At 38.4% G+C, this 25,655-nt stretch overlaps 1 protein-coding gene and 1 pseudogene across 1 annotated transcript in view; one reads left to right on the top strand and one right to left on the bottom strand.

Moving 5' to 3' along the window:
* Positions 1 to 25,429, top strand: part of BOLL (boule homolog, RNA binding protein) — a 32,339-nt gene extending 6,910 nt beyond the window's left edge. Inside the window, exons 5-10 of the mRNA XM_036319556.1 lie at positions 603 to 730; positions 4,770 to 4,841; positions 9,224 to 9,271; positions 10,058 to 10,186; positions 14,044 to 14,142; positions 25,406 to 25,429. Of these exons, the coding sequence (XP_036175449.1) occupies positions 614 to 730; positions 4,770 to 4,841; positions 9,224 to 9,271; positions 10,058 to 10,186; positions 14,044 to 14,142; positions 25,406 to 25,429 (489 nt within the window). The 5' untranslated portion in view covers positions 603 to 613. The remainder of the gene's footprint in view (positions 1 to 602; positions 731 to 4,769; positions 4,842 to 9,223; positions 9,272 to 10,057; positions 10,187 to 14,043; positions 14,143 to 25,405) is intronic.
* Positions 18,992 to 20,969, bottom strand: LOC118661071 (annotated as a pseudogene).
* Positions 25,430 to 25,655: the final 226 nt, after the last annotated feature.

Below are 25,655 nucleotides of genomic sequence, written 5' to 3'. Positions count from 1 at the left end.
AACATTAGGTACTTATTATACATCCATTGACAAATTAATAGATTGTGTTCATTTGGACTGTTCTGTTTTTGACTTAGAAGTTAACAGATAGCGAGTTTAGTTTTGATTTGGTATTTATCAATTTAGAATTTGTAGGGGGGAACCAAAATGTCTTCCAGAAAGTAGAATCTCCTCCTACTTCACTGCCTCCCTCACCATTGGCTTTTACAAATAAATGTCTTATTAAGTCTTAGGAACTTTACTACAGTGACTGTAGAGTAAATGAATTACATATAATTTACATTGTAAAAATAATCATCTAATTGTTAGCTTTGTGTTTCATTTTACTGATATTAAAGTCTGAATTGGTGAAATTTTAGTATTTCTTATTAAACTTGTTTCTTTTTTTATGTACCTTAAGCTAATAAAATTTTTAAGGTAATAAGTTTGAAAATATATACTTCAAAGATATTTTAACATATAGAATTAAAAAATAACATAACATTCAATTTTTACTGTAACTATATAGGTGTATTAGGATAAACATTTTCCAGTGTTCAGAAATTACAGTCTTTAAAGTTAAATTTAGCATTTCAATTATTATTATTTAATCTTTACTTTAGGTTCCAGTATAATGCCAGCAGCTGGAACAATGTACCTAACAACTTCAACTGGCTATCCTTATACTTACCATAATGGTGTTGCTTATTTTCATACTCCAGAAGTAACTTCTGTCCCACCACCTTGGCCTGTAAGTAATTTCATTTTAGAAGGGTTTCCATCTATTACTATTAATTTTTAAAATATTTATTTTATTTCCAAAAAATGTCAACCACAGACAAGTACAAATAATAAGATAATAGCCATGTAGCTACCACTCAAGTTTAGTATATGTTACCATTTAGCCATATTTAACTTAAGATTTTTAATGGGAAGAATAAAATACGGTAAAGTCACATAAAGTCTCCTTGCTCGCATTCTCTTACCCTCCTTTCCTCCTCAGAGGTAACCAGAATATCTTTCCTGTTTTACATGTTTTTACTACAAATATAGGTATGCTTAAACAATATATAGTATTGCTTTGGGTGTTTTTAGACACTATATAAGTAAGTCTTTTAGATTAAACCATGCTGATTCTAGTATTTCTAGTTCACTTACTTTAAAATTTTATAATATTCCATTGTATGAGTGTACATTCCCTAATTGAGGGACATTTTAAGTTTTTTCTACAATCAATACTAAAATGAACATCTAAATGGTGCATGTGTCATAAGTTTGTCTAAGACAAGTAGTCTTAAAAGTTTTTTGGTTCTATATCTTCTAAATGTTTTTGAAAATTATAGAATACTCTCATTTTTAAGTTGATAACTGAAATTTATCATAATTTTAAATAGTTTAGGCATACTATATACCAGTGATAGCGAACCTATGACACATGTGTCAGAGGTGACACGTGAATTAATTTTTTGGTTGATTTTTCTTTGTTAAATAGCATTTAAATATATAAAATAAATATCAAAAATATAAATCTTTGTTTTACTATGGTTGCAAATATCAAAAAATTTCTATATGTGACACGGCACCAGAGGTAAGTTAGGGTTTTTCAAAATGCTGACACGCCGAGCTCAAAAGGTTCGCCATCTCTGCTATATACTGTAGATTTGGTTTAGGTATGTTTTTGTCAAACTTTGCAGCTGTATATTTTAAGAATAGAAAAGGTTCTATGTGTGGTGATGGATGTTAACTAGACCCTAGCCCTCTCCCTCTCTCTCTAAAATCAATTAAAAAACATTTTAAAAAAATACAGGTATTCTATATTTTATTTTTAAAATACTGTCATGTTGCTGTTTTTCATATGTAGATATCAAATCAGGAGTTTGTGTTGACTGATCTATCCACTTCCAGTTTTGAAACAAATCCTTTATCAAATGCCAGGTTTTCCATGTGTGGGTCTCTTTCTGAGCTCTCTGTTCCAAGTCTGCCCTTCGCAATTCTGTTTTCATTCCTATTGCTTTATAATGAATCATAAGGTCTGACAGGGCAGTTCTGGCACTGTGCTCTTCAGGAGTCTCTCATCTATCTTTATGTTTTTGCTTTTACAAATACAAATTTTACAATTCTGCTTATTCCATTCTCTGAAAAGCCTGTTTGGGTTTTGGTTAGAATTGGATTCAATATATAGATCAATTTGGAACATTCGGGTATATTAAATTTTCTTACTAGTGAACACTTATTTAGGTCCTCTTTTATTTCCATCCATCAATCAAATTTCCTTTTCTCCATAAAAAAGTTTGACACACACTAGCTGGTTTGGCTCAGTGGAGAGAGCGTTGGCCTGCGGACTAAAGGGTCCCAGGTTGGATTCCGGTCAAGGGCACATTCCCGGGTTTCGGACTCGATCCCCAGTAGGGGGTGTGCAGGAGGCAGCCGATCAGTGATTCTCTCTTGTCATTGATGTTTCTATCTCTCTCTCCCTCTCCCTTCCTCTCTGAAATCAATAAAAATATTTTTTTTAAAAGTTTGACACATTTTTTGTTGAATTTATTCTGAGGTACGCTATAGTTTATGAATGGTATAGGTTTTTAAATCCTATTTTTTCAATACATTGTGGCTGGTATGTAGTAATGCTTTTGATTTTTAAACGTTGATATTTAAACTGCCAAACTCTCACAGAGACAGTCATTTATGATGCAAAGTACCTCTATTGCTTTCTGCTCTTTTGTGTCTCATGTTTTTCCGCATTGAGTTATTGCACTGGCAGTACCTCAGCTATAGTGTTTATGCAATAACACAATGACCTTGTTTTGAAAGAGAAAATAAGTCCAGTGAGTTGCCATTAATATTTTATTTATAGCCCTGACCAGTTTGGCTCAGTGGATAGAGCGTCAGCCTGCGGACTGAAAGGTCCCGGGTTCGATTCCGGCCAAGGGCATGTACCTTGGTTGTGGGCACATCCCCAGTAGGAGGTGTGCAAGAGGCAGCTGATTGATGTTTCTCTTTCATCGATGTTTCTAACTCTCTATCCCCCCTCCCTTCCTCTCTGTAAAAAATCAATAAAATATATAAAAATTAAAAAAATAAAATATTTTATTTATACACACACATATACATATATAAGGTGTCCCCAAAAAATGTATACACACTTTGAATAATTATTAATTCTAATGGGTTAAATCTGAAAAGAAAATAACATAAATTGAGCTATCAGAAAATAGTGTACATATATATTTTGGGGAGCACCCTGTATATACATACATACATACATACGTATATATGCACTGTAGGTTTTCAAAGATACTCTTAATTTTAACCAGGGTTTCTCAACTTCAGCACTACTGACATTTTGGGCCAGATGACTTTTTGTTGTGGGAGGCTGTATATTTAGGATGTTTAGCAGTGTCTTAGCCTCCCTACATTTAGAAAACCAAAAATATTGCCAAATGTTCCCTACAGGGACAAAGTCAAACCTGGTGAAGAATTAATGCCCTAAATCAATAAAGAAGTTCCTTTTTATTCTGTTTGCTAAGGGTTTTTATCATGAAAGGCTATTGAATTTAACAAATGCTTTTTTGTATCTGCTAAGATTATCATGTTTTGCTCCTCCTATAATCTATTAATAAATTATTATTTTCCATTGTTAATCTATGGTGCAATTTTAGTAGCATATGATAGATAGTCTACAGATTGTGCAAAGAGAGCTATAATACTTTACTTTAGTTACTGGGGTAAAACATTAAAACAATGTAAATTACATCCCTGTTATTAGAAAATGAATTTTAATTGCTATCATTAAAGCTTATTTTACCTACCTTAAAACAACTTGCCTGTTTTATTAATAAGCTGGTTTTAAATTTGGGGATTTACTCTATTACTTTGAATAATTGAGTGTTAGGTGTATACTTTTTCCAAACAGATAAATCACTTGTAAGTTTATTTATTGGATGATTAATTCATTTAAATGTCAAATGAATAAAATAGAATTTAACAAGTGCTTCAATAATTTATATATTTGCTTTAATTAAATGCATAACAAGGAAATAGGATGTTGATTATTTATAAGTAGTCGGAAATCAGTGGCAAAATCAGCTATGATTGTTCATTCAAGTCTAAATGCTATGTACACATTATCTACTGCTGGTCTCCACAATGGAAATAGGCAGTGACACCTTAAGTCTAGCTGCCATTGCCCTCTGAATATTCTTAGACCTATCCTATATAATAAAGGGCTAATATGCAAATCAACCAAACAGCAGAATGACCGGCCCCTCTGACACACATTGACCACCAGGGGGCAGATGCTCAATGCAGAAGCTGCCCCCTGGTGGTCAGTGCACTCCCACTGGGGGAGTGCCGCTCAGCCAGAAGCCAGGCTCACATCACAGGCTGGCAAGCGCAACGGCGGTAGCAGGAGCCTCTCCCGCCTCCGAAGTAGCGCTAAGAGCTATCAGTTGGACATCCCCTGAGGGCTCCCAGGCTGAAGGACACCACCCCCTCCGAGTGCATGAATTTCATGCACCAAGCCTCTAGTATTTTCATAATCTTTGGACTAAAAGCAACGTTTCTGATGGTGGTTTTAACATTACCATAGAAATAAAACCACATAGGAATACTGTGATGATTTTAATAAACTTAAGTGGAGTTGATAATATCAATAAGAGGTGGGAAAATGACATTTCCAATAATAAACTATAATTTGCCTGGGTTTAGGTAACAATTTGAGATAAATTTTATTATAAACTATTTTAAAGAATTTTGCCTAAAATAATTTTCCATTTTCTTTCCTCTCATAGTCACGTTCTATATCTAGTTCCCCTGTGATGGTAACTCAGCCTGTTTATCAGCAGTCTGCATATCACTACCAGGTAAACATTAAATTAGTACAGTGAAAATTCTCCTTGATCACTTTAGTCTTTTTTTGGGTGTCTCTCATTTTATTCTTTGTCATGCAAATACTGTAGTAATTAAAGAGATAGTTAAGCCTTGATAGCAATGTTTTTGTGGGGGGTTTTCTGACAGGGGGTTATAGGAGGAGTAAACAATGTCATACAGGAAGATGGACTATTTGCTTCCTTTTACAAAAAATAATTAGGTCAGTTTTGTTCCCCTGACTAACAATCTAAAAAGTCTTTAGAAATAATTCCTAAAGTAAGATACAGATATTGGACCACAGACTGAATTTTTAATGTTACTGTTAACATTACATTAATTTCTTGTTACCATATTTAATATATAGTTGACCCTTAAACACTGAGGAGATTAGGGGCACTGACCCCTACGACACACATGAGTTCTGTGATTGGTTCCAGGACCCACCACCCCACACCCACAGACACCAAAATCCTTGGGTGCTTAAGTCCCTTATATAAAACTAGAGGCCTGGTGCACAAAAATTTGTGCATTGGGGGGTGGAGGGGGTCCCTCAGCCCGACCTGTGCCCTCTCATAGTCTGGGACCCCTCGGGGGATGACCATCTGCTGGCTGAGGCCTGCTCCCCAGGGGATTAGGCCTAAGTTGGCAATCAGACATCCCTCTGGCAGCCCAGCAGCCATCAGGGGATGTCCACTTGCCAGCGGGGAGCAGACCTAAGCTGCAGTCGGACATCCTTAGCGCTGCTGAGGAGGCAGGAGAGGCTCCCACCACCACCACTGTACTGGCAGCCGTCAGCCTGGCTTGTGGCTGAGTAGAGCTCCCCATGTGAGAGCGCCCTGACCACCAGAGGGCAGCTCCTGCATTGAGTGTCTACCCCCTGGTGGTCAGTGTGTGTCATAGTGACCAGTCATTCCCAGTCTTTCTGCTGTTAGGGTCAGTTTACATATTACTCTTTTACTATATAGGACAGAGGAATGGTGCACGGTGGGGGCCGGCTGGTTTTCCCTGAATGGTGTCCCGGATCAGGGTGGGGGTCCCGCTAGGGTGCGTGGCAAGCCTGGGTGAAGGGCTGATGGCTGTTTTCAGGCTGCCCATACCCCCCTTCATGGTGGGGGGTCCCCACTGGGATGCCTGGCCAGCCTGGATGAGGGGCTGATGGCTGTTTTCAGGCTGCCCACACCCCCTTTAGGGTGGGGGTCCCCACTGGGGTGCCTGGCCAGCCTGGATGAGGGGCTGAGGGCTGTTTTCAGACGAGCCAAGCCTGCAATTGAAGCTTCCAGTCTCTCCTTTTTTTTTTTTTTATTCTGGGATTTATTTACCTTCTGTAATTGAAACTTTGTTGCGGCTCCAGCTCCCAGGCCGGCTGGCTGAAAGCAGGTTTCTGGGGATTGTTTAGCTTCTATAATTGTAACATTGTTGCTTAGAGTGCAGCTCAGAGCCCAGCTGCAGCAGGCAGGGAACCTTGGCTTCCTCCATCACTGGAGCAAGCAAGCCTCCTGCTCACTTCAGCTGCCTGGCTGCCGGCCACCATCTTTGTTGGCAGTTAATTTGCATATCACCCTGATTAGCCAATGGGAAGCATAGCAGAGGTATGGTTAATTACCATGTTTGTCTATTATTAGATAGGATGGCATAGAACAATGCGTACTGTCTGTCTTTCACATCCTCAGTTGTTTTAATTCATCTATGCAAAACTGGGGATGTGGAGAGCCAATTTTATTGAAAATAAATATTGAGGGCCAACATTTATTGAAAACATCCATGTATAAATGGACACACGCATTTCAAACCAATGTTGTTCAAGGGTCAACTGTAATGTATGTTAAAATCGCGATTATATTGTGATTATATTATGATAGCATCTTTTGGTTAGCCAGCATTCTTTTTTTCATTCTTATTGGAGACGGATAAGTGAACTGTAATGCCAGACTATTTTGTTGTTTTGTAAATAAGGCATAGTTGAACTACAGCCATACATGTTTACATATTGTCTGTAGATGCTTTTGTGCTACAGTGGCACAGTTGAGTACTTACAACAGAGATATTATGATCTGCAAAGCTTAAAATATTCATCCTCTGGCCCTTTATAAAAAAAGTTTGCCAGCCTCTGGTCTATACCATTCAAAAATAAAACCACATTCTTTCATACTCTGAAATAGTGAAAGAGAATGCATTTGTTTATTTTTTTTCTTTTTGAACTTTTAAAACAGACCCACATAAAATGTTAAGGCCATTGGAATTCTTTCTGGTATTAGACTGGCTTTGGGGGAGGTCACTTATTATTATATTACTATGCTAAATATAAAACTAAAGTGTTTCTTTCACTTACTAAAAATAGAACTTAATGATATTTGTTTAAAATATATATGTAGCATGACTTTTCCTAAACTGGCTCAGATTTTCAGCAGAGGCCCCAAACACAAACGTTAAGTACCAGACCATTTAACATGAGAAACCAATTGTGAAACCAGTTTGGGGATCTTAAACTCAGTGCCCACCTTGTGCACAGATAAGGGGAAGGAGATTGGTAGGGAAGATTGGTAAGAAGGAAGCTTAACAAGGGAGTTAAGAGTCCTCCTCAACCAAGTGAAGATGACTTCTGAAAATAACTAAGCTTAATATTCCCTTGAAATTTGTGAGATGGTATCACTTGGACCCGACCTCTCCTAAAAAAAAGTTCAAAGAAAAAGCTGGAGTCATCTACGGGAGGCAGAGCCAGGAGGGAAGGTCTACAGTGGGAATGTGTTAAACCTTTGCTTAAAGGTTGTTTCCCAAGAGCAAGGTGTGAACCTCACAGAAGAGACTCTTTCCAAAAAAACTCTAGAGAAATTACCTTAGTAGAGAAATAATCTGTGTAAAGTAAACTTCTAGAATCAAGGGCTAGCATAGTCTTGCTGGAATCAAAAGTTCTAACTAGAGAGTTGGCATTTGGAATCTACCACACCCAAAAGTGACCTGTCCTCATTTTTCTCCAAGGGCAAGGAAGACTACACAGCACAATGCTTTTGAAGTGGAGGGTGGAAAAGGAAAGTCCCTTTCTGCTTGCACCCTATTGAACCAGCTCCTTCTTTATTGATTGATTAACATACAGCTATAGCTCACTTGACATAGCGGATGTATTCTGAAAATTTTCTAATGCAATTTAGTTTTATACTTTAACTCTGGTTTTCTACTTGCAGTTATAAAATTGAAAGTATGTTGCCTTCATGTACTTAGGAAAGATTTTGGTACCAATTTGTAATATATTTTACAATATAAGAAATAATTTTACTTCACATACTTCTTTTGAGCTATATATTCTTCATCAGTCTATCCTTAAAATTCCCATTTTGATAAAAATAGTCCCTTACCCTTTCTTTTTACAAAATCAAGATTGATAGCTTTATCAATTTTTGCTAATCAGATCAGGTAATTCATGGTTTAGTCAGGTTTTATCTCCTTTGTGTTTTTCACTTCATAAGTAGTGATTTCATTTATCTAACAAATCTATATATAAATCATTTTACTTCAGATATTTTTATTAAAATATTTTCTTAAGCCCTTTCTCTCTGAAATCAATAAAAATATATTTTTAAAAAGGATCTTCTTTAAAAATAATATTTTACTCCTTTCTTCAAATATCAACATTCAAAATAAAAATATCATTTGATCCCCCCAAAAAAATAAATAAAATATGATCTTTTTTTATTATTCTTTCACCTAACATAATGTTTTCATGATTTGTCCATGTGGTAGCATGTATCAGTATTTCATTCCTTTTTATGGCTGAATAATATTCCATTATATAGATATACTACATTTTGTTTATCCATCAGATGATGGACATTTGGGTTGTTTTTATTTTATTTTTATTTTGGGGCTGTTGTAAATAATGCTGCTATGAACATTTGTGTACAAGTTGTTGTGCAGACATGTTTTCATTTCTCTTAGGTCTTACACCTCAGAGTTGAATTACTGAGTTTATATGGTATCTCTGTGTTTAATCTTTTGGTGTCATGCTGTTTACAAAAAAGACTGTACCATTTTACATTCCTACCAGCAATTTATAAAAGTTCTAATGTTTTCACATCCTTGCCAACACATTATTGATTTTAATTTTGATGAAGTTCAGTTTATCTTTTTTCTTTTCTTGCTTTTGTTGCTTGTGCTTTTGATGTCATAATTTTAAAATTTGCTTGATTCAAAGTCATGGAGATTTATGACCTCTTTCGTAATAGTTTTATAGTTCTAGGTCTTAATTTTGGTCTTGGATCCATTCTGAGTTCATTTTTGTACATAGTTTGAGGTATAGGGGTCCAACTCCATTCTTTGCATGTAAATAATCCAGTTTTAACCCTTGTTTATTATCTGTGGGGTCTTTTTTCTTTCATTTTAGGCCCCTGCACAGTGTCTACCAGGTCAGTGGCAGTGGAGTGTTCCTCAGGTAAATATTAACTTTTTTCACTGTGCTTTTGTGAATACTGCATGAATATTAAAATCAGGAGAACTAGGTTAGAGATCTTTCTCTGTTATTTATTAACTGTGATACCTTTGGCAGTTTATTTAATCACTATATTTCTCAGCTTCCTCATTTGTGAAATAGAAGTAATGAGACTACTATCCCTTTGTAAGTTTTCTAATGATTTTTGTGAAGATCAAATGAGACTATGTTAGTGAAAGCATTTTATAAATGAGTGTTGCAAAAACGTGAAAAATTACTTATTTTTATTAGTATTATTGGAAATTTTAACATTTTTCTAGCCTTCATATTTTGCTTGTTTGACCTATGCTCTCAAATAGGTATTCCATCTCCCAACTTTGATAACAAATAGTATCCCACCAAAAGATTGTTTCATCTTTTTTGACATTTTCCACCTCCATGCGAGTCACAAAGCTGAGAATAGATGGTTATGATAGTTTAAATACCATTGTTTATATTATTACAGCCTTTAGTAGTAATCTTAATAAAATTATCTCAGTTTATAGATGAGGTTCTGAAGCACTAAGAACTTGTAGCCCTTACTAGTGATACAGTTTTTAAATGACATCTACACAACTGGAATTTATAACAACCCCAGAGCTCCTGATTTGTTGCTGAGATACTTCTAAGCTATCCTTGAAAAAGAACTTCAGAAAAATATGAAACAAATATTTCTCTCACCTGTTGGGTAAATCATTTGGTTTAAATGTCATAACTAATCATATTTGGAACTATGATTTTGTGTTTCAGTCTCCTGCCTCTTCTGCTCCGTTCCTATACCTACAGCCGTCTGAGGTGTTTTATCAACCAGTGGAAATTGCACAAGATGGAGGATGTGTTCCTCCTCCGCTGTCTCTGATGGAAGCTTCCATTCCAGAAGTACGTAATAGTCTCCAAGTAATTTATCTTACATTTATTTCTTTTTCTTTTCTAAAAGTGTTTGTTCAAGACCTTCATTGAAGTTGCATATCTTATCTTTTTCCTTTTTTATATCTAAGAATGCTTCATCTTTGACTTCTTCACTAACTAGTTCAGAATCATTTCTCATATCAACTGTTTGCTTTACTAGGCTCATTCCTGACTCGATCTCCTTTAAAGAGTAAGATACCAAATACTGCTTCTGATTTGTCTATCAATCTATATAGTTGCTAACATTCTGTCAATTAAAAGCACATAAAAATTAAGCCAAGAAAAATTTTTTAAAAATTCTTCCTTCAAAAACATAAGTCAGATTTATTTTATAACTATAGATGGTGACTAGCATGTCTTTAAATTATATTCCTGAACCATTACTAATAACCTTACCAGATATTTTCCAGGAACTGCACATGCATGTTTGAAATCGGTGTTGTGAAAGATTAGGAAATTAGCACCCACCTCCCAATTTAAATGTTTTGTACTATTTTTATATTGCTAACACATAACATTATAATTTTGTTCTTGAACAATAAAGTCCACAGTTGAATCTTAATGATTACTAAAAAAAATACCTTTACCGGGATTTCTTCATTCATCGTCGCTTCCTCCATTTATCACTTGGTTGATTACATCTGCAAGTATCTTTGTTAAAGAAGGCACATGGATGCTATGTTCTTTGAGTTCTTACATCCTTGTTCAACATGTTTTTGTCTATAAAGTCGGAAAGAAAATAAGACTAGCTATCAAAGAACTGCTGAGCCCTGGCTGGTTGCTCAGTGGATAGAGCCTTGGCTTACAGTCTGAAGGGTCCCTGGTTTGATTCCCGTCAATGGCACATACCTCCGTTGCAGACTTGATCCCTGGCCCTGGTCAGGGCACATGCGGGAGGCAACCAATCCTCAAATGTGTTTCTCTCAGATCGATGTTTCTCTCTAAAAATCAATGGAAAAATGTCCTCGGATGAGGATTAACGAAAACAAAATAACTGCTTGATACTTGTATAGTTTACACAAAGGCTGATGGAACAAAGTACCACAGACTGGGTGACTTAAACAATAGAATGCAAATTATGTATATGTTAGATCACTTTTTTTTAATATATTTTATTGATTTTTCACAAGAGAGGAAGAGAGAGGGATAGAGAGTTAGAAACATCGATGAGAGAGAAACATTGATCAGCTGCCTCTTGCACACCCCCTACTGGGGATGTGCCCGCAACCAAGGTACATGCCCTTGGCCAGAATCGAACCCAGGACCCCTCAGTCCGCAGGCCAACGCTCCATCCACTGAGCCAAACTGGTCAGGGCGTTAGATCGCTTTTTTTCCTTCATATCTATCATCTCTCAGGTAATTATTTTATGGTACTTGTTTTATACTTTTTCAAAGTAACTATGACTATATTTCTCATTGTGTTTATTCTATTTTTATTATGACTATTAAGGCTTTCATCTATTTTATGTATTTTATTTTATTTTGTTAGTCCTCACCAGAGGATATTTTTCCCATTGATTTTTAGAGAGAGCAGAATGGAGGGAGGGAGAGGGGAAGAGAAAGAGAGAGAAACATCAAGACACATTGATTGATTGCCTTCCACATGCGTCCCAACCATGTGGTGAATCAAACCTGCAACCCAGCTACTTGCCCTTGACTGGGAATCAAACCACAACCCTTCGTAGCACAGACCAACACTCCAGCTGTTCTCAACCTGTGGGTCGCGAACAATGAAAATACATCCTGCATATCAGAAGTTTACATTACGATTCATAACAGTAGCAAAAGTATCGTTATGAAGTAGCAACGAAAATAATTTTATGGTTGGGGGTCACCACAACATGAGGAACTGTATTAAAGGGTCGTAGCATTGGGAAGGTTGAGAACCACTGCACCATTGAGCGAACCAGCCAGGGCATCATCTCATCTCTCTTATTTTTAATCTTTTTTATCTCAATCTCTGCCACTTTGGTTACATCATTGCCTATAAATTTATGTTGGCTTAAAATCTCTCTTTTGAGCTCCTTTTTAGAGATCATGTTATTATAATTTCTTTAAGATTCAAAAAAATTATATTTATTTGAACTTTTCCAGTTTTTCTAGGGTAATTTCTCACCCTTCAACTTTTGTCTTTCCTTAATGTAGTTGAAGAGGCAGTATGCATGCTTAAGTTGCTTGCTTTTCCTTTTTACCTTAATGCTAATTTTTACATGAGACCAACTACTTGTCAAAATAGAGGGTGGGAAGATCAGACTGTTGTCTGAAGCTGCTTTGCACGGTATTGTAAGTCTCCTGGTTGAGATGCTCTTCCCTCGGTTTTTAGCATTCTGGGAATCATTTTCTGTATTGGGTTGTAGTAATTGCTACTTCCCTTTCTACCTTCAACCTGTTTGACCTCCAGCAGTGTTCCTCAGCTATAAGACAAGGCAGTAGATAAAAATATGGAAACATGATTTCTCCTTCAATTCCATATCCCCTGCTATTAAAAAATATGAAATTGGATCTCTGAAAATATTCCCTGCTGCTGCATTGGCCTAACATACCCCTACACTTAAGACTTTTTCAATAGGTCTTTTAGAACATTGATTTTTAAGCAGATCTTTATTTTTCCTGAAGTCTGAGGAGGCTTCATAGTCCTCACTTATATGGGTCCAAATTGCATAGCATTTGTCAGATGTTTTAAATTGTTCGTGGTTTGGGGATAATGGGTATTTTCTTGTTTAATTGATGATGGTATTTTTTTTTAATCTATCTTTGGTTCTTTTTGTTTTTTCTGGTTTTCAAGGGGAGGGGGAAGTAAGGTAAGAATTCTTTAACACTAGATTTTTAGCCACAATCTACTTTTGGTATTAAACCAGTGGACTCTAATAAGATTTTTCTGGAGCTACTACTTATATTAGCTTATAACTGGTACTATTTCTATGATATTTTCATAAAAATGTTATATGCATGCTTTTATTTTAATGTTTCTGGTAGAAGGTGTAGGCAAAGATGTAAGTTAATTAATAAAGTAGGTTGCTAACTAGAAAACACTTTAGATGGAGCCATTTAGCTTTCTATCAACAGTATATTGCTACTAGGAGTCCTACAGATACCTCAGATTTTATAGGTTGTCCCCAAAAAAGTATGAACACACTGAATAATTATAAAGTCAGTATTTATTAAAATACATTTTATTTTCAAAATTGAGCTATCAGCTATTAAAGTGTTTATACATTTTGGGGTGACACCCTGTATTATAAACCTAACTTCTCTCCAACCCCCTTACATACAATTACATAAGCATCAAACTTGCTTTTCTTGTATTCCATATCTCAATAAATGGTTCCACCATCTGTTGGACAGGCCAAAAATCTGCTTTTACGTGATCTTTTCCCTCCTTTTTGCTCTAATGTCTCTCTTTCAGCTCTTTTTTAGTGTATATTCTTTCCTCCAGCCATACCAGACAGCCTACGCAGGTCTTCCAAAGGAGATGTGTTCTTGGTTGCCTCGATGTCTTTGTGCATACTAGTCCCATCTTCTTTCCCTAATTCTTCAAATTCAGGCTTCAGCTCCACTAGAAAACTTGACTGGCTACCTCCCCAACTTTCTTAAGCTAAATCAAGTAGTTCTTACCTTTCCTCCCATGCATCCCTATACATGTCTTATAGGTCTTATGGTAATTTTGACTACTTGTCTGTCCGAGATCAGTCTATAAGTTAAAGATAGGAGATGTGTTTTGCATCTGTGTTTCTCCATTGTGTAGCAAAATGCCTAGTACATTGTAGAGCTGAATAAGTATTTTTAAATAATAAATGAAAGGCAATACGTTTCTTTTTTTGTAATAGCCCTATTCTGATCATGGAGTTCAAGGAACATATCACCAGGTTTATGCTTCAAGTGCCATTGCTATGCCTGCACCTGTGATGCAGCCTGAACCAATTAAAGTAAGAAGTTTGTTTTGACTATTTTTTTCTGTTTTCTTTTTCTTGATCATATTTCAAGTTTTCCAACTTTCTCTTCTGAAAGGAACAGCTTTGGAGAATTATATCACATTTGTAATCAGAAATACAGAATTAGTGAATTCTTTCATGTGAAGGAAATAGAACCCCAAATTAACTGTAATTTCTATTAGTTTTGAATAAGTAATAAACCACACATGGTCAAAAATGCTTTATTTACTATGGTAAAATATATATAACTTAACATTTTCTATTTTTAAGTGGAAAACTAAGTAGTAACCACCACAGTTATCTGTTTACAAACTTATTAATAATCCCAAATGGAAACTGTACACATTAAGCAATAATTTCTCATCCCCACTCCCAGCCCCTCGTAACCTCTAACCTACTTTCTGTTTTTATGAATTTGCCTAGATATTTCATATGCTCAGATTTTTATTATCTATGTTAATGGAAAGTAAAATTTATGGCAGAAGATCCAAAATGGCAGCAGAGTATGTTACACTCACCTTCTTCCAGGACCAAACTGGAATTACAACTAAAATATGGAACAAGCAACCTGAATAACCAATTGGAGATAAGCTGAACAGAAGTCTTATAACCAAGGATTTACAGAAGAAGCCACATCGAGACTGGTAGGAAGGGCAGAGACATGAAAAGGGCTGATTCTGCTCCCATGGGAGGCAACTGAGATTCCAACTGCTCAGCTGCAAAGGTTACCCCTAAGAAGAGTGGGTCTCAACCCCAAGCTCAGCTCCCCAGCCCAGAACACCAGGAAGAAGCACCCACATCACATCTGGCTGTGAAAATCTCTGGGGATTCTGCCAGGGAGAGACAGGAGTCTGCTAGAGACACACTGCCTTCAAAAGGACCAATGCACAAAATCTCATTTGCAGCCACTTACCCAGGGTTTTGGCAGAGGAAGGGCGGAGCAGACTAGAGTCGTGTGAGGAGAGACTGGGGTTTGTGGCTCTGGGAAGACAGCTGAAGGGACAGCCGCCAGGACCCCTCTTCCCACACCAAAGACACCATCTTTCTTGGGTGGAGCACTCCCTTATGGCATCACCCTGAGGGAATACAATAGCCTTACCCTCTGGATTCCCTGTAGCCCCACTTTGTGGAGCTCATGTACTACTGAGGAGTCAGCTGCCTGAGCTGGGGTACAGAGGTCTGGATAGACTCGGGGGTATCAGTGACTGGTGTGGCTTTGTAGTGAGGGCCATTGCCCCCTCTTTCCCATGAACCTAACTGGCGCCACCCCCTAACAGGAGATATGATAGCCTCTCCTTCCGAATTCCTGGTGGACCCACACTGCCAATGTCTGGGCAGAATCCAGGACAGACTGAGTTGTGTGGCTCTGTGAAAGGGGCCACTCCTCCCACCTTCTCTGAAGCCTGACTGGAACCTCCCCCTCACAGAAGATCTATTAGCTCTAATCTCCCAACTCCTGGAGCCCCTCCCTGCGGAGCTTCAGCTCCTGGCAGAATCTTGAACAGACTTAGTTTTGTGGGTTGTGCACCGGGACTCTTTTTTCTTTGTACACCCAACCAATGCACAGCCTTCCCTCATGCAGCCAAATCTTGATTGGCTTGGGCCTTATAAACTCTACTGGCCTCATCCTGATTACTCTAAGACCCCAACTTACCACAAAGGTCTGTGGGCCCTGCATGGGACATTTGCTGAGTGGCCTCAGACCTAGCACTGGCACTCAGTTTGAACCTGTGTCAATCTGGTGAGAACCACTCACCTCTACCTGATGACTCGCTGAGAACCTTGCTCAGGCAACTCAAGTACCACCAGAGGCTCTTTCAGTGACTGAGTCTAACAGGCAGCCGGCAGATGGAGACAGATCTTGGGTGCCTTGAGACGTTTGCTGGCCTGCCCCCGGGCCTGGTGCTAATAAAAGCCGGCCTTGGTGCATAGTTTGGTCCTTCCTGTTCGCACCTAGGCCCCGCAGAGGTAGCTATAAACTGTGTATAGTTTTCTAGCTCCAAGCAGGTTACCTTCCCTGGGCCAGTCACAGGGCAGCATCTAACATAGGCCTGCACCAGAGTTCCTCCCAAGAGGCCCCAAAACGAGCACAACCAGTGGCCAGCTTCAGAAAACAACAGAACAGGATCCAGTAAACTCCACAAGCAGAGCATCCACAGGAAGAAGCCCATGCCATTACAGTCAATACCTGCCAGGCAAGAACATACATAGGATGGAATAAAGGTAGCCCATCCGATAAATGGTGTTAGAGACTTGGACGGATACAAGCAAAGCAATGAAATTAGACCACCTTCTCACACCATACACAAGAATAAACTCAAAATGGATTAAAGGCTTAAATGTAGGACTTGAAACCATAAAAATCCTAGAAGAAAACACAGGCAATAAAGTCAGTATTTCTGATAGTAATATTTTTTATATATCTCTTTGAGCAAGGGAAAAGAAAAGCAAATGGGACTACATCAAACTGAAATGTTTTTGCAAAGGAAATTTAAAATGAACAAAGTGGAAAGACAACCCAATGAATGGGAGAACATACTCACCAATGACATATCTAATAAGGGGTTAATATCCAAAATTTATAAAGAACTTCTATAACTCAACAGCTCAAAAAAAAAAACCAAGCAATTCCATGAAAAAATGGGCAAAGGATCTGAATAGTTACTTCTCCAAAGATGACATACAGATGGCTCAGTGTCATTAATCATCAGAGAAATGCAAATTAAAACCACAATGCGCTACCATCTCACATCTGTCAATATGGCTATCAATAAATCAACAAAAAAGTGTTGGTGAACATGTGGGAACCCTCGTGCACTGTTGGTAGGAATGCAGATTTGGCGCAGCCACTGGAAAACAGTATGGAGCTTTCTTAAAAAATTAAAAATGAAACTGCCTTAAGACCCAGCGATTCCACTTCTGGGAATATAGCCCAAGAAACCTGAAACACTGATTTGAAAAAATATATGCACCCATGTGTTCATTACAGCATTATTTACAATCACCAAGATTTGAAAACATCCCAACTGTCCATCAGTAGATGAGTGGATAAAAAGCTGTGGTACAGTTACACAATGGAATACTACTCAGCTGTAAAAAAGAAGGAAATCTTATTTTTTGTGACAGCACAGATGAACCTGGAGAGTATTCTGCTAAGTGAAATAAACCTGACAGAGAAAGACAAATACCATATAATTTTGCTCATATGTGGAATCTAATGAGCAAAATAAACTAACAAGCAAAACAGAAACAGACTCAGATAATAGACTGACAGCTATTAAAGGAGGAGGGGACTGGGTGAAAAAGGTGAAGGAATTTTTTAAAAAGCTCATTGACACAGACAACAGTATGGTGATTACCAGAGGGAAAGGTAAAAGAGGGTAAAGGGGAGATAAATGGTGACAGGAAACTTGACTTTGAGTGGTAAACACACAATATAATATACAGATGATGTATTAAAGAATTGTGCACATGAAACCTGTATAATGTTATTAGTGTCACTCCAATAAATTCAATAAAAATTGAAAATAAAAAATAAGTCCTGGCCAGGTGGCTCAGTTGGTTGGAGAATCCTGTACAACAAAAAGGTTGCAGGTTTGATTCCCGATCAAGGCACATACGTAGGTTTCGGATTCCATCCCTGACTGGGCACATGTGGGAGGCAACTGATTGGTGTCTCTCACATTGATGTCCTCTCTTCCTTCCCACCTCCGTCTCTCTTAAAAAAAATAAAACATCCTTGGGTGAGAATTTTAAATAAATAATAAAATTTAGCAGGAGATGAAAATATTTCATCTCTTCCAGTTTGGGAATTGTGCTCGTGTATTCTAAATCAGATGTGGGCCAAAGAGTGATCATCTAGTTAGATGTGTGTATATATTCAATAGATTTCAACTCTACTATATAGCAGGGAATTCTGTTTATTCCCAAATGACCTAGTTTCTTGGTAAAACTCTTGCATCATTACTGATTAACAGTTAGTATGGTCATTTGAATCCTGTTTGCAGGATACTTTGGTAAGGAAAGTGAGCACACTCTTTACAGTAAAATGAAAGAGATTAGCTATTTCACATTCATATTTATGCTTCTGACCCATCCCAGGTATTGGAGCTCCATACTAAAATAGTCAGCTTTAAGGAGACTCCTCACCCTCTGTTATCCCCTCACCGTCTTCACTCACTGCATTCCTTCACTGCTGTTATCACTACTGCAAACATGAAATAAAACCCTAATTTTGATGTAGTCTGAAAGTCTACAGTGTTACTAAAGTTGCATCAAAATGTAAAACAGACTTTCTTTGATGTTAATATTTTCTATAAATATACTTCTCTTGAATTAGCCATTTCATATTAGATACGTGCTATTTATTTTCAGTTACATATTTTAAATATACATATATATAAATGATTGAAGTTTTACTGCTTGACAAGAGAGGATGAACTGGTAACCTATAGGATAAGAGCAACTTCCAAAGAATATTAAGCATGTTTTTAAAGTGACACTCTTTTTGCTTTAATATTTTTTGTCTTTTTCTGCTCTTGAAATGAGCTCTCAATTACAAAATACCAAACTGCACTTAAAAACTCCAGCATTGGCACAATATGGAGAAGCCCACAAGTAAGCAGCAGCAGGGGCAAGAGGTGGGAAATGACTGAAGCAGTGGTTACAAATAGCTGCAGGAAGCTAAAACCATCCAGCAGGATGTGCCCTAAAGTTAGCACAGGTTAGACTAGTTACTACCTTGGTCGGTGGCCTCAGTGTAGTTGGGTTCAGATTCTACATGGCAATACAATTTCTTCCAGTTAAGAGTTCTTGGCCTGCACCAATCTTGGTGACCAGTCTATTAGTTTTTCAAAATGCTGTCGTAGACCTGATAGAGGTACTGAGAGGCGTCTGGAGCCCTACACTTCAGCGAGTGTATAATTGCGGTTTCCTGGCTGGATACGTAGCTCAGCCAAGATCCACATGCCATTAATGAGCTTCAGAGATTGGTACACCATGGTCCTACCCTTCCACATTCTGCTTGGCATAGTATAAATGCTGTTTTGCAACTTGCTGGAAACAGCATTAAAGTGCCATTCCTTCATCTGAAACTAAAGATCATTTTTATTGGCAATAATTACTCCATTTTGCCGTCTTCTACAAAAAAGCACATTGAGTGGGATACGGCAGCTGAAGTAGGAGACATCGATGTTTTTCACAGCCACCTGCAGGTTATTTAGCGGTTCTATTTTCATGACTGCGCTCAAGGTGTTGAGAGGGAGAAGTTATGCCTGTTAAACTGGATTGCAAAGTCTATCATGTTGGCAAAGTATTATTGGTGAAGTTCATTTCCATATAGATGTATCCTTGCTGATGAGTAAATGTTCCGGAAATCTCCAAGCCTTTAACCTTGACTGCAGGCAGCCAGACAGCCTTAGGAGCCACATACCTATCATGTGCCATACCTATCCCTGTAGAGAGTTCAAATCGATCATGCAGACCACTGCTGACCACAACAGGAGTAGGTGAAGGAGCAGAGGTTGCACACACGGATGATGGGATGAAGGACTGTCCCACTGCTGGACTTCCTCCCTTGCCTCCCACCAAGGTCACTGCCAAGAGATCCACTGCTTCCATTTGCATGGAGGACACTTATGGCACACTGACTGGGGGACCAAGGTCAAGGTTTAAAAGGCCCCTCAGGTCACCTTGAGAAGAGAATAACCCGAGGCTGTTCAGGGTGGTGGCGGTGGTGGTGCCAACAGGGCTGCTACCTGCATCAGTGCTTCTGTGATGCACTGACAGGTGTTTGCAATGGAGTCCATGGCTTCCTTCCACAAGAGCACTAGGAGGCTTGTAGTGCACAGAGGCCAGAGAACCGATGTGGCAGATTAGCTCACTCAGCAAACTTGGCTCAATGAGATCTGACTTCTCAGAGGTCGGTGCCTCTCAGATAAGACTGCTTCTGTGGCTGTGACAGAGTCCATAGAGAGAAGCCTCCAAAAAATATAGTCCTATCTCAGAGGTCATGATTATCAGAATCCTGTGTTGCCAAACTCAAGACCTGCAGTACCAGCTCCTGTGTTTCTTATGGTTTCATTCGTATTGTCAGTGCTTTCAGCATATTCTCTCACAATCCAAATCTTAGCGGCTTGAGCGTCTGGCTCATCCAACGAGTGTAAATGCCCACACAGTGGCCATGATGGTTTCATACTTGTTAGGGTATTTGTGGAAAATGTCCCTGATAACAATAATCGACTCTTGGACCACATAATCTGCTTTGGTCTGGATGAGATCAAGCAATGTGATGACACAAAGTTCTGCAGATTGCTCCACCTTGATGGCACACCATCCAATGGCCTACACAACTTTGCACAAAGAACAAAGTCAGCATACACCTCTGTGATATATTCCTTCAGTTCTGCCAGAACCTGAGCAGTATTGGCTTGGGATGCCAAACGAACCATGATGTCCAGTTTCTCTAGTTTAAAATAGATGGGACCATTATATTTCACAAAGACTGATTCCCTGCTTCAAGATTCCAGGTCCTTTCTGGGCAATTGGGTTGATGGTCCTCAGGGTGAGTACTGTACCTCTGGCCCCCCAGACAGCAAAGTGGCAAGTTGGAGGGGCCAACTTCTTCAGCAGCATATTGTACTAGTGAGAGTCCTTGGGTAACGACTCTACACATCTCATTAGGACTTTCACTGCTGAAAGCACTGCTGAATTGGCATGACATGGTCGGGGAATTGCCACTCTCAGATGCTCTGAGTTTCCCTGTCATCTTTAGGGTTGTAATTGGATAGGCAGCCCAGAATAAAAATCAGGGCCCATTCAGGTCATGGAATTATTCAATTAATATAGAAAGAAATGTGGAAATAAATAGTAGAAGAAACAACTCAGTGAATGTGGCCACTTGTGAAGAAATGAAGTGGGATAGGAGTGGGGGAGAGGGAGAAGGTAATGTTGGAGCCCTTTTTTATTTACTCTTTAACCACTATTTGACTTTTAAAACTAGTACTGTAATAAAAATAAAAATTAGCTTCATAAGTGCAAAGAACACTAGGTTGAGTCATTGCCAGTCAATATGTATCAAAAAAATGGAAACAACATTGGGGGAAGGAGGAGGAATGACATTTATATAAGAAAGTCAATTTCAAAGTAAAAAACATTAAACAAGATACAGAAGGCCTGCTTATTGTGATAAAGGAGTAAATCTATAATGAATAAACAAGTCTAATGTAACATCAAAAAATATAAAATTAAAAACTGTTAGAAATACCAGGAGAAAAAAACAACTGGGAGACTTTAATATCATGACTTTATGATTTGAATAAATAAGACCCAAAAAAATATTATATATAATACATATTGAATTTTGTACCTTGCAAAGGGAAAACTATTTCTTTTCTAGCATCCATAGAACATTTCCAAAAGTTTATCATATTTTAGTCACAAATCTCTCTAAATTCAGTAAATTATACTGACTGTGTTCTCTGACTATAATGAGTGTTACAAAAAGAGCATTGTGCAAGGCAGAAGTATTGAAAGTAACTCCCTGGCAGTCAAGGTTGCCTAGTGAAGTGGCAGTAAGTGGGTTGATATAGCCTAGATCAGCAGTCGCCAACCTTTCGTACCTCACGGACCGGACCACCAGTGGTCCGCAGACCACCAGTTGGCAACCGCTGGCCTAGATGATAGTACCATGCTTTCCCCAATATGGTAACCACGAACCACATAAGGCTACTTCATTTTAATTTTAGAGTAATTAAAATCAAGTGAAATTTAAAATTCAGTTCCCCAAATACAACTAGCCACATTTCAATTGCTAAATAGTTCCATGAGGCTAGTGGCTACCATATTTGATAGTATAGATCTAGAACCTTTCCATCAAGATGGGAAGTTCTATCAGACAGTACTGCTGTAGAGATCCTGGAATAAATGTGGGAATTTTTGAACCTATTCAAAATCTAAAACATGTATGCAACAGCTTGATTCCCTAAATTAGTAACTGGCCTGTGCCCAAAATACCCAAAAGCTAGTACCAATGAGGTTGTTTCTTTGACTCAAACTAATCTTAACACACAAAAACATCAGGATGATACAGATAGATGGGATTACTCTTTATAATAGAGCATAGATATCTATATGCCTGTCCTACCAGTGCCAACTTTTAAAGGGTACATTTTGGGTTTGGGGCAACTTTATAAATGGCCTTCTGCCAAACTCTTGTCCCTTAAAATCATGTTTTTTAAAACCACTTGATGTCTTCAAAAATAGAAGGAATGTTATAACAACTTGTTTCTTTGTTGACCTGTTACTTATTTTATACTAAATGCCTGACGCACGAAATTTGTGCATGGGTAGGGTCCCTAGGCCTGGCCAGCGATCAGGGCCAATCTGTGGGGCAACTGGCGGGGCTATGGGGGGGGCAGCCACTGGCACCCGCCTTTGCTGGCCTGGAGCCTGCAGGCTGGGGGCAGTTCCTGTGTTGTGTGCCTGCCCTCTGGTGGTCAGTGCGCGTCATAGCAACCAGTTGTTCCGCCATTTGGTCAATTTGAATATTAGGCTTTTATTATATAGGATACTAAACATTTATACTGTAACACTAGAAAAGAGATAGTCTAAAATAGATTGTAAGTAGAGAGACATGCCTAGACTCTGGATGTCACAAGAAAGATTTAAGTTATAAATTAAGATTGACTTTGGAAGCCAATAAAAACCCCTTCGAGATGGCCTGGTACCTTGCTTATTCACATGGTTCATGGCAGTCTTTTCCTAGGAGACAGCAAAGAAAGAACCTCAAGACATTTTGGGAACCCCCCAGAACTTGAGGAATTCACCCAAATCTATAGGTATTTCAGGCAAACGTTGATGATAGCTATGTGGTTTGGCTTCTTTGCCCTGAGAGGCTAATTAAAGTTCAATCTGGAGCTTCCTTATGAGATTCCAGCAAAGCAGATTTAAGAGAGCCTTTATGATCAATTACTATTCTTGTTTTATGCAAATAAGTCTAAATGGAAACTGGAAGTAAATAGTCTTGATTTGGCCATCTTTGATAAAAAAAAATTAGGGTGATTTTAGGGGGGAAAATTATGTTTCAATAGAATCTAGCCCTGACTGTGAATAAATAAAAATAAAAATAGTATCTATAATACACAGTTGTGGAGATTAGCCTCTAGTTAAAGTTTTATTTTTCACCTACAAACTAAATTGGATCCTGATTTTTTTTCTAGTATTCTTCCAAACTGATGTTTCATTTTCCCCCATCCTTTGACTTGGAATTATTGAGAACTAAAATTTTCTTTCTGAGCTTTGCACTTGCAAATTACAGCCAAAGGACCTGAGACAGCTCAAAGTTAAAGAATCTTAATGACCGATGTTATGTAAACCATGCAGAATTTAATCACCAGAAATGTCCAAACTGCAGATAAGGAAGATCAGATTGTCACTGCTTGCTTTCATTCCAGCGAAAGAAACTATCCTTACATCTAAAAATCTTCTGGACTGACAAGTCTTACAGAATCCAAACCTTTTATAATTTGCTGTGATCATTAACCTTTGTTTTCCTTCTGTTTTCATAGGCATACCTCTTATTCAATAGCTGACTGCTTGTTTACACAATATAGGTCTCACTTTGGGAGCCCATCTGCATCTTGGCCTCCTGAAATGAGACTTAACAATTTAACTGAACTGACTTATTTTTAGGACTGCATTAATTGAGTCAGTGAAATATGAAGCAGTCTGCTAACTTCATTTCTGGAATGGTACAATTCCATAAGATGATGAATGATGCTTCAGGGATTCTGGCCTACCCCCTGTTTTGGAAGAATCAGCTAACAGCCTCTCTGTTCCAGGCTCAAATCCCATTCCCTTGTTTTCCGTAGATCAGAGAGATCTCCATACCCTATGTAGGCCAGGACCACAGCTCTTGTCAGCAGGAAGCAGTCACTGAAGACATCATAATTTATCATCACACCTAAAAGATTTTAGAGATGGAAGTCCCTGAGTGGGAAATGAGACAGGCTAGTAAGACGTGACAAGTAGAATAGGGAAACAGTTAAATGGTCAAGCAGTTTACAGCCAGCTAGTGAACACAAAATCCTATCTTCCCTAACCAAGGACACTTAAGAGTAAATGGTTTAGACTCCTCCCCAACCAGAGGATAAATAGCTTAAATCACCCCACTTAGGGAGACAGATAGCAGAAGTCAAATTAGTGCCATGTGCCAACCACACCCAAGGATAGATGCGAAATTAAGGGAATAAATCTCATTTTGGCACATCTGCATAAAACGGATGAATATCCTATTGAGATTCTCCCCTAAACTCTCAGCCTTTAAAAACTTTCAAACACTCCACCTCCTATAGGTCCAGATTCTCTTAATGATCCTGATGCTTTGGAAATTATGTTAATCTCTTGGTACATGAGTGGCTATCCTACTGGTTACTATATGAGTTTCAAACAAAATAAAAAAGAAGGAAGGTGCTCACATTAAAAAAAAAAAAAAAAAAAAAAAAAAAAACCAGCCCTGGAGGGTTTAGCTCAGTGGACAGAGCATCGGTCTGTGTACTGAAGGGTCCCAGGTTCGATATTGGTCAAGGGCATATGCCTGGGTTTTGGACTCAGTCCCCAGTAGGGGGCGTGCAGGAGACAGCCAATCGATAATTCTCATCACTGATGTTTCTCTCCCTTCCTCTCTGAAATCAAAACATGTATTTTTTAAAAACTCACAAACGAAGGTCCCAGGGTGTGCTCTCCCTGCAGGGAGCACACCTGCGCCTTTCCCTTCCCCTTTTTCCCCAACAGGCATATATCTCCTAAATTCTAAGGGACCCCACAAGGCTCACAACCAAGGGAGCAATGGACAATGGCAGCTTGTTCCAGACTAAGTCCCTGAACCTGTCTCCAAGGCCCCCTTTGCTCTGACTTAGCCCAAGCAGTCCCACCTGGGCTCTCTCCTGGTGCTTCTTCTATCTTAAGCTCTTGTGTCAGTCCCCAGCTTTAATAGGTAGATACATACATAGATACATAGATACATAGATAATAAATAGATTTCAAGCTCTCAGAGAGCAGTGAGCAAGCCTCCCCTGAGTTCTGGCCCCTCCAAATATCTAGCTTCTCACTTGATGATACACTAATAGAATTAATGTCATGCGTTCTGCAAGTATTCACTAAATGTTCATTGATGTCCTGCATTCGCCTACTCTAACTGATACTTATCGCCTCCCATGCATTCTTTCTGATCCATATTTTCTTTCTCTTTACTTAACAGACAGTGTGGAGCATTCATTATTAAGACAAATGGGCAGCTCTAGTCCAGCTCAACTGATTTCTTGTCCAATGATCCTTGTGTGGCCAAGACCCAGCTTCAACCAACCGGCTAGAAGCTGCCCATTGTGAAACTTAGGGTTAGTTAATCCTCGCCATATTTATTCCACTATAAACTGTCTAAATTTGATGAAATTTGCTTTTTCAGCTGTTTTACAAAATTATTTAGGTAGATGTGGCATGTTGGTTTTTTT

This window comes from Myotis myotis, unplaced genomic scaffold (assembly GCF_014108235.1).
Source record: "Myotis myotis isolate mMyoMyo1 unplaced genomic scaffold, mMyoMyo1.p scaffold_m19_p_8, whole genome shotgun sequence".
NCBI classification, from domain to species: domain Eukaryota; kingdom Metazoa; phylum Chordata; class Mammalia; order Chiroptera; family Vespertilionidae; genus Myotis; species Myotis myotis.
This window is presented reverse-complemented; position numbering and strand designations above follow the sequence as displayed.